General features: G+C 39.1%; 1 protein-coding gene across 10 annotated transcripts in view; it reads right to left on the minus strand.

Annotated features, from left to right (window-relative positions):
* Positions 1-13,761, minus strand: part of large2 (LARGE xylosyl- and glucuronyltransferase 2) — a 161,441-nt gene that overhangs the window by 12,626 nt on the left and 135,054 nt on the right. For 7 of the 10 annotated variants that reach the window (XM_035419450.1, XM_035419447.1, XM_035419448.1 and 4 more), the window contains one exon: positions 1,271-1,455. In XM_035419450.1, coding sequence (XP_035275341.1) covers positions 1,271-1,370 — 100 coding nt within the window. In that variant the 5' untranslated portion in view covers positions 1,371-1,455. The remainder of the gene's footprint in view (positions 1-1,270; positions 1,456-13,761) is intronic. The other 3 variants (XM_035419449.1, XM_035419454.1, XM_035419456.1) reach the window with 1 other exon arrangement.

A 13,761-nucleotide genomic window follows, 5' to 3' on the forward strand; every position in this document is an offset into this window, starting at 1 on the left:
TCTTGCATGCATTCCAGTTAAAATTCTGGTTCACTGGCACAACACCATAATGACAGTCATTTTTGTGTCTGCCATTATTATTAGCCAGGCAGAGGTTAGTCAGTCTGTACTTTGCCGGAATTTTCATCTTAGATTTCTGTAGATACTTTGTCAATTTAAGTTTTCAGTTTAGGACCTAACACTCTTTTTATATTTACTCTTTGCTAGTAAGCAGTTCCCTTTTGGCCCCTAGAGCAAACGGGAATCTGGAAAAATGTTCTCTGCCCCTAAGTAGAAAGAGGTTAGGACACAGAGGATGGTACATCTCACTCATATTGCTAGTCTTGAACCGTTCTTCAGAAATAAAACTATAGTATCCTCAAGACAAATGGCTTTGATTTGGACATGGGAGCTGGACTTCAATCAAAGGGCTTCAACACTAAGCTCAGGACATGATGAGTAATATCCAGTGCAGGAACTTTGAAACATGATGGAGAAAGGGCTGGAACTGGGCTGTAGGGGCCAAGGAGAGTGCATCCTGCCTTTCACTCTTCACAATGTAAAATAGCATCTCTTTGTCCTGTGTGTCCAATAAAGTAGTCATGAAAAGATCAGGGATTTATAAATAACTCCACGAACAGCTTTCTGCATCCAGTAGACAATATTAATCATACAGGTTAGTCTTGACACATATACATGCTTTGGTAGGATTGAAGGTATTAAGTAGGGAATTGAAGTAATACATTAAGTTGAATTACCAATGATTCATTCTTGCTATATGATCTGATTAATTAATTACCACACAGTCTGATGCACAGATTGCATTGAACCAATTTGCTCCATATTGTAAGCACTGTACAACTGCTAATCCAACAAACTCACAGTGACAGCTTGGAACATATTTTAATGGATAACCACATGACAATTCTGGGTTCCTTAATGCATAATTGTTTTCTATAGTTACTTGAACAGAAATTCAAAAATGAATTGAATGCATTCTGCAAAGGTATGTGTTTGTGCCCAATACGTATTTGAGCTTAGGTTGTTTGGGTGCCAGCGACAGCTGTGGTAGTTGTACAGTCTTATGGCATGATCCTCTGCACAGGCCAAATGGTGAACTGCAGAGTTTAAAAAACAGCCATTGACTGTATGCTTTTTGGAGGACATATCTACTCATTTGTGCCCAACTAATTGCAATGGGACAACTCTACATTTGCGATCAGGCATTACAAAATTTAGGGGTGTAGCAGTAAACATAGCATGACATACGGCAGGGCACAGTGATACTCACTCTCCAAGTTCCCAACAATAAGGTACAGCCAAGTCAAAAGCAAAACAAAAGTCACAGATGCAACCAAGAGCTTCAGCTTTGCACGGCAAGGGCAGGGCATTGTGGGAAGGTGAGGGTGTGAGGATGGGACGGCGTTCAGGTGGGGGTCAATCCCACTCTGGTTAGCTGCAGCATCCTATCATCTGCTGAAGGAGAAACAGAAAAAAAACAAGGAGAAAAGATAGAGTTAACTGTTCTTACAAATTCTTAATATTCTGAAAAAATACATATTTTTAGAGAGATTATTTTCCATTTTGGGGATATTATTAATATAACCTCATAGATATACAGTATGTACACATTTACAGTCAGGCCAAACATTACGTTTGGCATGGCATAAAGTTGTTATAAATATTAAACAAACCACTCTAACGACAATTTAATGTGCACATAAAAGCTTAATGTTATCCTTAATGTTATTAAAAGCTTAATCATGAAAGCATCAGTGTAAGTTAGGTGAGAAGTGAGGTTCTGTAGCATTGCACATAGAACCATAGTTTCCACATATTCAAATACTGTCATTGTTCTTATGGAAATCTTGTGTAGTGCATACAAGTATACACTGAATACTTTATACCTTAGCAGTGACCCACATAGCATATGTACAATATTATGTGACAACTGCTAAAATATATTTCAGAATAAGGGTTTCAAACCTGGTCATTTTAAACAAGAAAAGGGGGGCAACACACATGTGTGATGAGACCTGCTGTGACATACAAACATGACACAAAACACACTAACACTATAGTTAGACTGTTATTTTTTTTTATTAATCAGCAGTCAGGGCAGCCTGAGGGTTGTTGACCAAAGGGCCAGGCCAGAAAGTGTTATAGTGTTATGTGCCATGGTAGGCCCAATGTATTGTTTGCATTACATTCATTGATGTAACTTCAGCTTGGGGCAGTTTATTTACAGTATATGCATATTGTGTATATTATACAATATATATTCAAGGCCACCTTTGCAAAATTATATATACATTTTTGTCAAAAATAATCACGATAAAAGTTTCATGGGGGCTTGGCCCATTGAAATCTAGATTTTAGATGTTAAACTCATTTTTTGGTGCGCTTCACTGAACAAGCAACCAGGATGAAAGCACAAAGCATTCAGATTAGTCTTTGCCAAAGGAAAAAAAAATAATTCCATCAGTGTCTAAACCAGCAAACATTTCAGACAGCAAGATGAAAACACCATTTCAGTGCCAATATGACTTAATGATTTCAGTCCTTAATGGCAGTATGTCGTACTACCTGGTCCAACTCACACTCCCTCACTAACTATGTCTCCCAAAGACATTCTAGATGACATCTTTATGCACTTGCTCAGAATATTTATGGAAATAAAATTTCAAAAACCCCTTTCACACTTGCCTTAACTTGAAGAGTTCTGTGGAAAACCAGGTCATAGTCAAGCCATGGGTGCAAAGGGTTGAATATGTGAAGAGATTCTCCAGACAAATCTTATTCCAGTCCTGCCACATTTCCTCGGGGATAAACACCCTAATAAATGTCTTCTCATCTCATTTTTCTGATATCCTCAAACAATAAGAGGGGAAAATTCAAGGGGGACGGTGATAAATCGGCATAAAAAAGCCAGAATTGCATTTAGCCCTGAGGACCTTTAACCCTTCCTTTCATGCATGGCTAACCACCTTTTTCTGATCCGGGGAGTCACATCTGAGGAGAGCGATGAGGAAGCAATCACGAGGTGGCATTTACCATCATGTCACAGCCCTGCCTCCGCTCACCAATAACACTTCAGATGCCAGTCTACAGTAACAGGGTCCCTGTGCCATTAGCACCTGACAATGTTTTCATTTGGCAGTGTGCCACCTACTCGCTAACACTTCAAAGGCCAGTCAATATTAATAGGGTCTTTTTGTCACAAGTGCCAGACGGTGTTTCTTTCTTTTTTTTAAAATCTGAAAATAAAAGCAACAAGAAGAAAGCACATGCCCAGGTTGCCTGCCAGCCAACAGCCCACCTAAATTTCTGAAAGGAGTAGACTTGTCGTGAAAGTACTGTCAAAAGACATTCAGTGTCAGGCTATATAACAGCTTTTATTGCAGAGCGGTGGTTACAAGGACAACATTTTAATTAGAGGGAGCAGTCGACAATTGCCCCAATGAATCTAAGGGCCACTGCTTCAAATTCAAATGCCCTGTTGCTTGACGGTACAATCAAATTAAATTCCAGTCGCTAAAGGCTATGTTTTCGCTATCCACAAATGTTCAGACTCCATGTCATCCTTATTAATCACATCTGGTCATACAATGTCTGTTTCACTCCCCCTCCTCTTATAGATGGTGTGTTGTCGTGATAGGAAAACCATCATGTGTATCTCCAGCGGTTGATATCATTCACTGTTGAAACTATTTTACAGCAGGATGGGAAAGTTTAGCATTTTAATCCAGGCTCTGTGCTTTAAAGCATGAGGTGTTAAACGTCACCCCAGGGATGCCCTGCTGCTCAGGAAGTGATAATAGTAGGCAGGAGGAAATGGACTGAGTAAATACATGCCCTCAAATCCTAGTGCAGGTCACTGAATGGCTCCAGAGTTAACTGTCTCTCCAGGAACCCATCACCGCAACCTCTAAGGGGCCTTTGGGATAGATTCCGAGTTTACTTTGTAGGCAAAACTTGCTCCAAGCCTGGAATTAATTTATAGAGTACAACTTCTCAAAGTCTGCAAAACTGTCATTGGTCCCTCTTTTGCCATATATCTTTCTCTCCTGGTGCAAGGGTGTTATTGCACACATTTCAATGGTAAAAATGATCTACTGCCTTTGTGCTGACCTGATATTACAGAAACTTCAACGATGTCCATAAGCATTTCTACAAGAAAGAATTCTCTCTTCATTGTGGGGACCCCAGCTTATAGCAGAATATATTTGTTTACTGTTCTACTTCTACAATATTTATTCAAATCCACTCATCCCAATTTTTAAAAAGTTATCACAACATATCACAATGATTTACAAAAGTACTGCACAAATGAATAATCAAATTGATCAAATGAATGATTCCATTGTGCTTTACATTAGATTTTTACTGCAACCAATGACTCTTGGGAAAGTTCAGCACACATTAACTTTTATCTTCACCTTTGTTTGCCAAGGTGATTGTGCAAATCAATTTCCTAAAATCTCAGAGGGTTTTTGCATATTGGGGAAATTGCAGCATAGCAGGTAATCTCCAGCAGGCCTATTCCAGATTGTATGTTCTTCCAACTGTTACTGATGTCAATGCAGTGTAAGACTAGGGAGGAGGAAAACAGCCAGGTGGGAAGCACTGATCTGTGACTACGGGCAATGGCTGAGAGGTGAGACTAGTGATGCTGAACAGCTAGTACCCACTTAGAGCCAGTGCAGAGGTTCATGCAGGCCAGCAGCAATTTCTCCTGTCTCAGTATGGAATCAGTGGCTACCAGCTAGCTAGTACTGTATGTAGCATGTTTTGTTTCTGTACACATAATTGACCAGAACTGAGGAGAGGCGCTTACTAAAAAGCACAATACACCTCCACGATACACAAACAGACACAGACAGACAGACAGACAGACACACACACACACACACACCATTCGACTGCTGCACACCGCTAGGCCCACCGCTATTTACTTGGGCCTGTTCTGATGGGGTGAAGGACAGTGCCAGTTCTACATCCTATATCTAGGATTATTAAGTGCCTTGACCCACTGCACAAACAAGCGGGTAAGTGTAACCTATTAAGACATTATGAGGGTTTCTAAATGGCTCAGCCAATATATCTCAGAAATAAAAAATGGGACAAACATGAAAAAATGATTACACCATTAACATTTATTGCAGTGTTTCTTTTGAAGTAGAGATTGCTGACATCTTACAAATCGATTTTCCAACAGTCATCTAATGCTTCATTACACTAACTCGTTCAAGTCATTTATAGCGGCTGAAAAGTGTCTAAGGCAGGCAGTGTAAAACTATTCCAATAACAAAGCTAAGCCATTCGTTTATCTCACAAACATTAATAAATGCTAGTACTGCAATAATGCATTAGTGGGACCTAAATTTAAAATGTTATCAAAAAGGCGATCACAGGGGATAATAGATGTCTGTGTTGTGAAACAATCTGTTCTGTTTCAGGGGGTCATCAGCTGCAGGATACTAATACGAAGGTTCACAAGTTGCTTGCACGTACGTTGCTTTCTCCAACTGAACGCACACAGGGTTATGCTTAATTTATTAATTTGCTTTGTGTTTCTTTGTTAGTGCAATTAGTTTGAGAGCTTTTGCTGGTGAAATCTGGAATGGATTCAAATGATACACTCCGGTAGGCCCCCGCTGGCACAGTGCCCTGCTTCCTGCCAACAACACCCAAACAGATTTCTTTTCAAGTAACTTCCAGAAATGAAGTAATGCGTCACACGGAAGAAGCATCTTTTGAGCCTTCAACACTTAAGAACACAGGCTGGAAAAGGAAACACTGCAATGTGGAAGATGGGCAACAGGGTCAAAGCATTGGTTTGGCACAGCTACAGATATGTTTTAATCTTCAACAAGATACTAAAACCCAGGTCTTTTCTTATCGCATTTCAAAATGAACTGCAAAACAGTCACCGTGAGTAACCCTGAGTAAATTAACAATGTGCATACAAATTATGTTTTATTGAGTCAGACCTTGTACTCATTGTTAGCCCAGGTTTCTGTGCACTGACTGCCCTATTTCTTGCAAGTTGTTTTTTTAAACACAATTCATAACAATAGCTTGCACTCTTGTATTCACTTTTTGTTTTGCCAAGAACAAAGCGTATTTTGCTAGATGTTTACCTTGGTTTTACATCCCACCCAAAGGATGGCATCATTGCAACAACACCAGATTTTATTTTGCCTAGAGGCAAGAGGTGGACAGGTTCACCTCTTGCCTCCACAGGTTCAGCTTCAGTGAAAAACAGGTACTCTAGATAACTTAAAATATCAATGCTTTACTTTGAGTTAGTGAAACGTGCACAGACCTGAAGCCACTCACTGTGTGTGTATACTGATCATCAGAAGGCATCGTCAGCCTAGGTTAACAATGTGAGGTGTTCAGTTGTACCTTGTCCCAGCATGTGTAAAATTAAATGGAACAGGGCCCATGCTCTTCATCTGAAAAACCAAATACCCAATTATTCTGAGCTGAGGGAATGGAAATATAATCCTATTGACTTTTATAAAATCCAGTCAGTAGACAATCAACACATATGTGTAATGAAGTAGGACATGCTGATCACAGCAACAGACAAAAGAAAGTAGAGACACAGACCTGCTATCTATGTTTGTCTTTCTCATGTGTAGACAACCAAAATGTTCCATGGTGTACAACAAGCTATGCATTGATTTTAACATGACAAGATTTGTAATTTGTCCTAAGAATTGGTGTGATGTATATCCAAGACTGATACAGCCATGGCTCTGGAGAGCAATCTATGAAGTCCCTTCATAATGGCAGTGACCCTTTGATATCATTCAATTTGTTACTTACAAGAAGGGAACAAGCTGTAATCGCTTCTGTATGTGAAACTAGAAGGTTTCAGGTTGAGTCCCAGTAGTAAAATTGTTTTTGTACGCCTGAATGAGTTGAATCTGCATTTCCTCAATGGATATCCAACTGCATAATATGCTAAATGTAGCTTGCAGGGATTCACAACCCTACACCACGCCATCTGGTAAGCAAATGATCAAATGATCAAAGCAAATGGCAAGCAAATGATATTAAATCAGCACAATTGGCTAATTTAATATTTCACTCATGAAACTGACAACCAGTTAAAATCAAATGTATTTTCCCTCATTGGTGCCAAGGTCAGGAAACATAATGAAATGACTGGCCAAAATCACTGCTTTGGAAATAGGCTTCTACAACAGAGCAGCGATAAAGCTTGATTCATGTTCACTTCTATCCCCATTAAAACTAACACTTGCCGAGCTGCATTTCCTCATCTATCAGAGATTATTTCTTCGAGCATAGAGCTGTTAATGCGTGGAATAGCTTTCCAGATCATGTACAGTAGTAGAAATGGAGACCTTTGAAATGTTCAGTACAAATCTTGGCACAGTGCTAGGTGCTCTCGATACACTAGACAAATTGACACACCTAGATGGGTTTAATGACCTGATCTGGTAATCAAGAAGTCTTACATTCATATCTCGCATAGGGTACCTAGTATACTCCTTACTTTTATTTTGTACACTGTTCCAGGGATGAAAATCTCTTCTGATACATAAATTCCAGTTGTACACATGGGACTTATTATTATTGTTGTTGTTGTTGAGTCTATTTGCACTGTCAACTCATAGGCCTGTATTCAATCAACATTCATCTCAAGGTGGGGATACATTAGTATTTCCACACACTTGGTTATACATCCAAATAACTATTATAAATTGAAAACCCACATGGAAATGTTCCTGGTTTGAAGTGTTCTGATGAGACTAGAGGATGTGTGTGCTTAAAACAACCAAATTGTTCAGTATTTTTTGCTTCAAAAAATACTGATCAAGGAGACCTTATCAATTCAAGCAGTTACCATTCTGTAGCTCTGCGGTATGCACAGAGAAACTGCTTCAAATTCCGTAGCATGATGGCACATGTAAACAAAGGGATTTTTGGTCTTCCTTCTCTCCTTGTCTTTTACTATCCCCTCCCTCTCACTCTCTCTCCACCCACTCCCTTTCTCTGTGCTCCAAAATCACGGCCTGTCTCTACCTGCACTCAGAATGACATGTACTGACTGTATATAATTATACTGCATAAACATCAGACCTGTAATGAATAACAGCGGAATGGTGGATGGGGAACGCTAATGGGCCATTCATTAGGTTCCACAACATCAGCTTCGAAATCATCACCCAGATTCTCAAAATCTGTCCAGCGCATTTGCAGCATTGAGGGATTTAACAGAGTAAGAGAGAAGTAAAAGGTGGCACCAATCACTGGTGAAAAATGTGAGCGATGTGATAGAAAAAAGCCAAAGAAAATGAAAGATTTCATTAAAATTATATTACTATGATTCTATCCACATAATAACATAAATTCTGAAAGAGAGATGATTAAGCCTCATGAAAAACATATAAACCACAAATTCAGAGGAGTTTTTTTTTTTACAGAAAATATCTAACAGTATGGAAGCTTGATTTACATTACATTGATAATCATCATAATTTGTCAGTCACCAGTTATTTTTGAGGTATATTAGATAATATGCATGCACACAATACATATTTATACAGATAGCAATGCTGGCTTTCAATGAGTTGCAGGTGCAGGAAGATTGCCTCAAGTGGAAGCATTACAAAGGTAAGTACAGTCCTTAGCACTGTTTTATCTGACAAATAACATGCCGCTGAAAATCTATTTTGTCTCCCTGGCTGTTGTTTTTACCAGTGAACCTGATCTCGTAAAAACTGCATTGTACGTCATACAACCTTCTAAGAAAACAATGCATTATATCGAAGTCAAAATCTTTAGAATAAGTTTGGCCAATGACCTGATTCCACAAATCCTTTTACTGTGAAATTAAAGGGGTGACAAATCATTTTAATTGTGGAGCCTTCCTGGCACCTCCTTCTTTTAAATGCAGACCTTACCTTTTTAGCAAGCCATTAATCAGAGGGAAAGATTTCACTGATTAAAAAATAATCAGCCTCACGCTTCCTCCATTAAAGCAGCTTCTGATAAGCAAGTCTAAGATAATGAACTTCTTTCCAGCTTGACCTTGGGAGTAGTGTCTCCAATAACCATTCATAAGTTACAAAAGAGTAAATACTTGATCAGGAAACACTTATCCATGTCTCACTGAAACCTGATTACTGGCAAGTAATTGTGTATAGCATGGAAATGGAGCCATAAATTATGGCGATGGCTATTTTTGAGAAATCGGTGCGATTTGAAAGTGCCTCTGATGCCTGGAATTGTCCTCTGTGGAGTTTAAGTAAACTGATACCACTGCCAGAAATAGTCCTTTCATCAAGCACTTTGTTCCTTCTGGAGATTGGATGTGTGTATGCACTCTGTAATGTGTCAAAAACACAAAACAGTGTTTTCAAATTATTGGTTCCCTCTGTCTACCAGACACACAGCTGCATAAAGGAAAACTATATAATCTATGATAATACCAGTGAGGAATGTTGAGTGGTAGGTGAGAAAGCAGGACAAGCCAGTGCAACTGCAAAGCACTATAATTACAAATGGCCAGCTACATCACAAAGTTAGGTGAAGGTCTCTCTCTCTCTCTTTCTCTCTTTCCCTCTTTCTCGAACTCTCTCTCAATCTCTCACTCCCTCTCTTGACATGCAAGATGAATCAGAGATCTCAACTCTAAGTTTATCCCAGAGCGTGACAGCAGAACAACCAGGAGCTGATATTTTCAAACCACTGAGCATTGTCTGTTCTTTCTCTCATTCTGACTTTCCACAGCAAAAACCCTGGCTAATCTACTTCCACTACTCTTTCAGACACCCCAAAATCTTCTACAATCTTCCATAATCTCTTTCAGACCAAAGAGACCCAGCACACACTTACACTGGGAAAAAAAATTGGCTGGCCATGGTTTCCACATATTCAATTTCATTCTCCCTCAAAGACAGTCAACCTCTGGAATCCTCACAGCAGTTGTTAGGCAGCCTTTTCAATTCACATAAAACTGAGAACAGGAAGCAATGGGGCTTGCTGTGTACTTAACCAAATTAATCTCCTTAGGTGTTACCCCTAATCTGTTTCTCCAGACTCCAACTACAAATGAACCAACATGGACGGGAGCTGAGGTGATGTTAGTACACTGGAGTTCTTTCCATGGAGTTCATATAATTATTTCCAACCAAGGGAACCCAGTAAATTTGAGACACAATAAACAAGATACGCCATGTGCCCATAATAATTCCTATTATATCAAAATCGATGTAATAAGAAAACTAATAAGGGCGTGACTCTGCGTCTGTCTCTAATGCACTTTTAACAAGGTCACTGCAGTGGATAAGACCAGTAATGAGATGCCAGGGGTTCTCCACACAGCCCCCAAACAAGCGAACAGACTGAAATCTGGCTCTCTGTCCAGCTCTAGCAGATGGCAGTGCTTATACAAAATGGTCAGAACAGGTCTAATGTGACCCTCTGCTCCTTTTCTTGTTCTGTTTATTTTCCCCATTCTCCTCTGAAACACCCATTGTGCCTTTGTTCAGTGCTTTCCAAACATTACTGTGTTGGACTATTTATATACGAACAGGAGTAATATTGATAATTTGGTTACTCAACTGCAACAAATAAAAACCTAAATCCAGGTCCTAAAAAATGAGTCTGCGTGGCTTGTATACATCTTTAGCCATGTCTTTCTTCCATAATTGTTTGTTCCCTTTATTGTTTTGCTCCCCAAAATGGAATCATAAGCTGTGCCTCCTGAGTTACTGCTAGGCCACCAAAACCCAGATGAAGTGTGTGCACTCCTCCACTGCACTTACTTGTGCGCCACTGACTATTTTTCTCCCTGCAATCTATATTGTGTTAGAGCAAAGAGTCGTATCTCTCATTGATGACAATTGGTAGACTGTGAATGTCTGGCTTGTCCTTGGGCATGATATCATACTTATTTCAACTGCCTATTGAAATGTATTGATAGTAAAATATTTGACGATAGTAACTACAGTATTAATTCTAGCACCCTACTCATTTAAAGATAGAACAAAAGATGGTTTCATGGAGTAAGGAAGATGTGGCCAAAAAATTACACAGCTAAAATCTAATGTCACCTTTTACCATAGTGCCAAAACCTGTCAGGCATAGAGAAAAACAGCTTCAAGCAAGAGGATACAATTACCAGAGCATGCCAGGTGACAACAGTGACTGACCTTCTTAACCAGTCAGTGGGTTTATGCTTGAAAAAGTCGATTTATTTCATTAGTCCAGCAAAAACTGGACTTTTAAAAATCATGTAAACGTTGTAGTCCGACTGAAATCGTACTAATTCAAATTTTTCAAAGTCGGACTAACATACCTAGATAATGTGGTTGGGGGTTGATTTACTACGGCATGTATACGCTTCAATAGGCCAAAAATTGGCCTAGGCGTTCTGCACATGTTCCGTAATTTACATAGCAACTACTTTGTGATAACGTTTCATAAAATATATAACTTTAAAAGATTTAATTCAATCTTCAACTGGGACTTCTGCAATTTATTGAGGGTGTGAGAGAAAATTTTTGTGCCGCTGACTATAAGCGAATGTTTTTCACATTTACCGTTTGATTGAGCAAGTAGCCTACCATTCAAAGTACATTTTTATGGGTTAGTGCTGTCCGATTGTGCTAGCTACTTCACATTAACCTTGTACGGCGATCAATAAAGGCTAACAGCACAGTACCACTTAATTATTGTCACTTCTATCACCACTGTAATGAACTAAATAAAGGTGACAAACAACCTTTTCTGTGAGAAATGCATTGTCAAGCTCATGCACATACACTGCTGGCAACATTCTAAAGTTCCGTTTTGCCCTCCCTAGTATCATGGCGAAAAAAAAACACATTTCTTGACGGACGAGGAGACCAACTTCATGCTATCGCAACTAAAGGAGTTAAATATCCCAAAATACATGGATGGAAGGAAAACGTGGAATGGCGAACTATTCAAAAAAGTTGCGATAAAACTGGAGGAAGCAGGATTTATAAGAAGCCTTCGTCAGACACACCTCCGGTCAATAAATCGATTCTTTCCGAGTCATGTATATTGGGACAACGACAATAATCCAATTAAATCTCATCTTTGGCCAAATCGAGCTAATAATATAAATTGATTTCAACTGTGCATGTAAACGCACTGACTGTTAAAGTCATTACATCCTCCATCTGTAGTTCAACAAAAGTCAAGCAGTTTACGTACATCTGGTGCTGTACGGAAACTATTAGCCCTGCCATGATACTGCAAACAAGCATTCTGAAGTACTTTAATGCGTGAAATAAACCAAATTGTTGGTAACCATGTTGACAAAATATTTTTAAGATCACAGAGAAGAAAACAAATTGAACACCTGCTTTCAATCATGAGAAACAGTTATGGACAAATGTCCATCTAGGGTTGCATCTTAACATTTAAGATGGAATTGCTGGAATGAATGATAAAGTAACTACTGCAGTGAAAGAACAAACAGAATGGAATCAGAAAGTAACATTTTAAAAACATGATGCTCATTATTTTGTTAACCTAGCATAAGGCAAGATTACTGACCACAGTGATAAGGGCTTTTTTATTTGCTACCCTTTTCTTGCTTTTTTTGTTTTTGCATGAAAATTTGAACGGTATTAATAGGGACAGTGCAACCATAAGAGATTGTACTGAAAATGTCTAAAAACTTGGTTGAGAAACTTGTAAGTTCTCACTTCAGATGGACCATCTGTTATGCTAGCCCAGTGAGAAGACTAAAGAGATCAGCAGGCCTATTTATTCATTCAGCACTGCGTGACGCATCATCTGGCTGCAATGGCCAAGGGTGCTGAGTCATGCCCAAATTTACAGAAGACACAATCAAAGTGGCACATTTCCCCAGAGCTGCAGGGAAGACAGACTATAAGCACATCTGTGGGTTGAACTGTGCTGTGCAGAGGACAGTTAGCCTGTAAAGCCTGTGTTGAGAGACTGAAGGCATTGTACTGCTATATATATATATGTATATATATATATATATATATATTTTTTTTTTTTTTCTTTTGAAAGGAAAGGTTTTGGAAATGGAATGTGCTGCCAGGATACCAATGACAAGCTCCTATCGTCCACTACAAGCATTCTCTAGACACGCCTCACTTCCATAAACAGGGATTGTGCAAATTATGGCTCCAATGAATTAGAATACAGAGAGAAAACTGGCCTGCGCAGGTCATAGTGGACTCAGCAAGGTAATTCAGAAGCCTTTTAAATGCCAGCTAAAGTTACAAAGATGCTGACAGAGAATGATGAGCAGGATTATCTGACGAATTCACAGATAATTCCGGTAAAAGCAACATTTTGAAAATATGCAGAGAAAGAGCAGGCATTCAAGGCCAGGGGTCCTCAAGCAGGAATCAGCAGGCTTCACTTGGAGCCTTACACCCAAAAAGTAGCCAAATATATTTCAAATCCTGCTTCACAATTTAGAAAACCACCTTACTGACAGCAATATAGTTGTTTAAAATGTGTTACACATACTGTCAAAATGATGCTGTCAAGTCACTGTTTTGCTCAAGTCAATGTTGCGATATCACCGAATTGCAGTGCCATTTGTCTAAGTAAGACGAGGACAAACAGAATGAACTGGAATGACTGTAACATCAAAGCAAATCACTTCAAAGCAAACCAAGGTCATGATTGAAGATTCTTTCTACTAAAATGCAGGGCTCCTTTTGGAGAAAACAATGACTGAAACAAAAACAAGGTATTATAATGACTGTTATATACATGTAGCCA

This window comes from Anguilla anguilla, chromosome 5 (genome assembly GCF_013347855.1).
Source record: "Anguilla anguilla isolate fAngAng1 chromosome 5, fAngAng1.pri, whole genome shotgun sequence".
Classification (NCBI taxonomy): domain Eukaryota; kingdom Metazoa; phylum Chordata; class Actinopteri; order Anguilliformes; family Anguillidae; genus Anguilla; species Anguilla anguilla.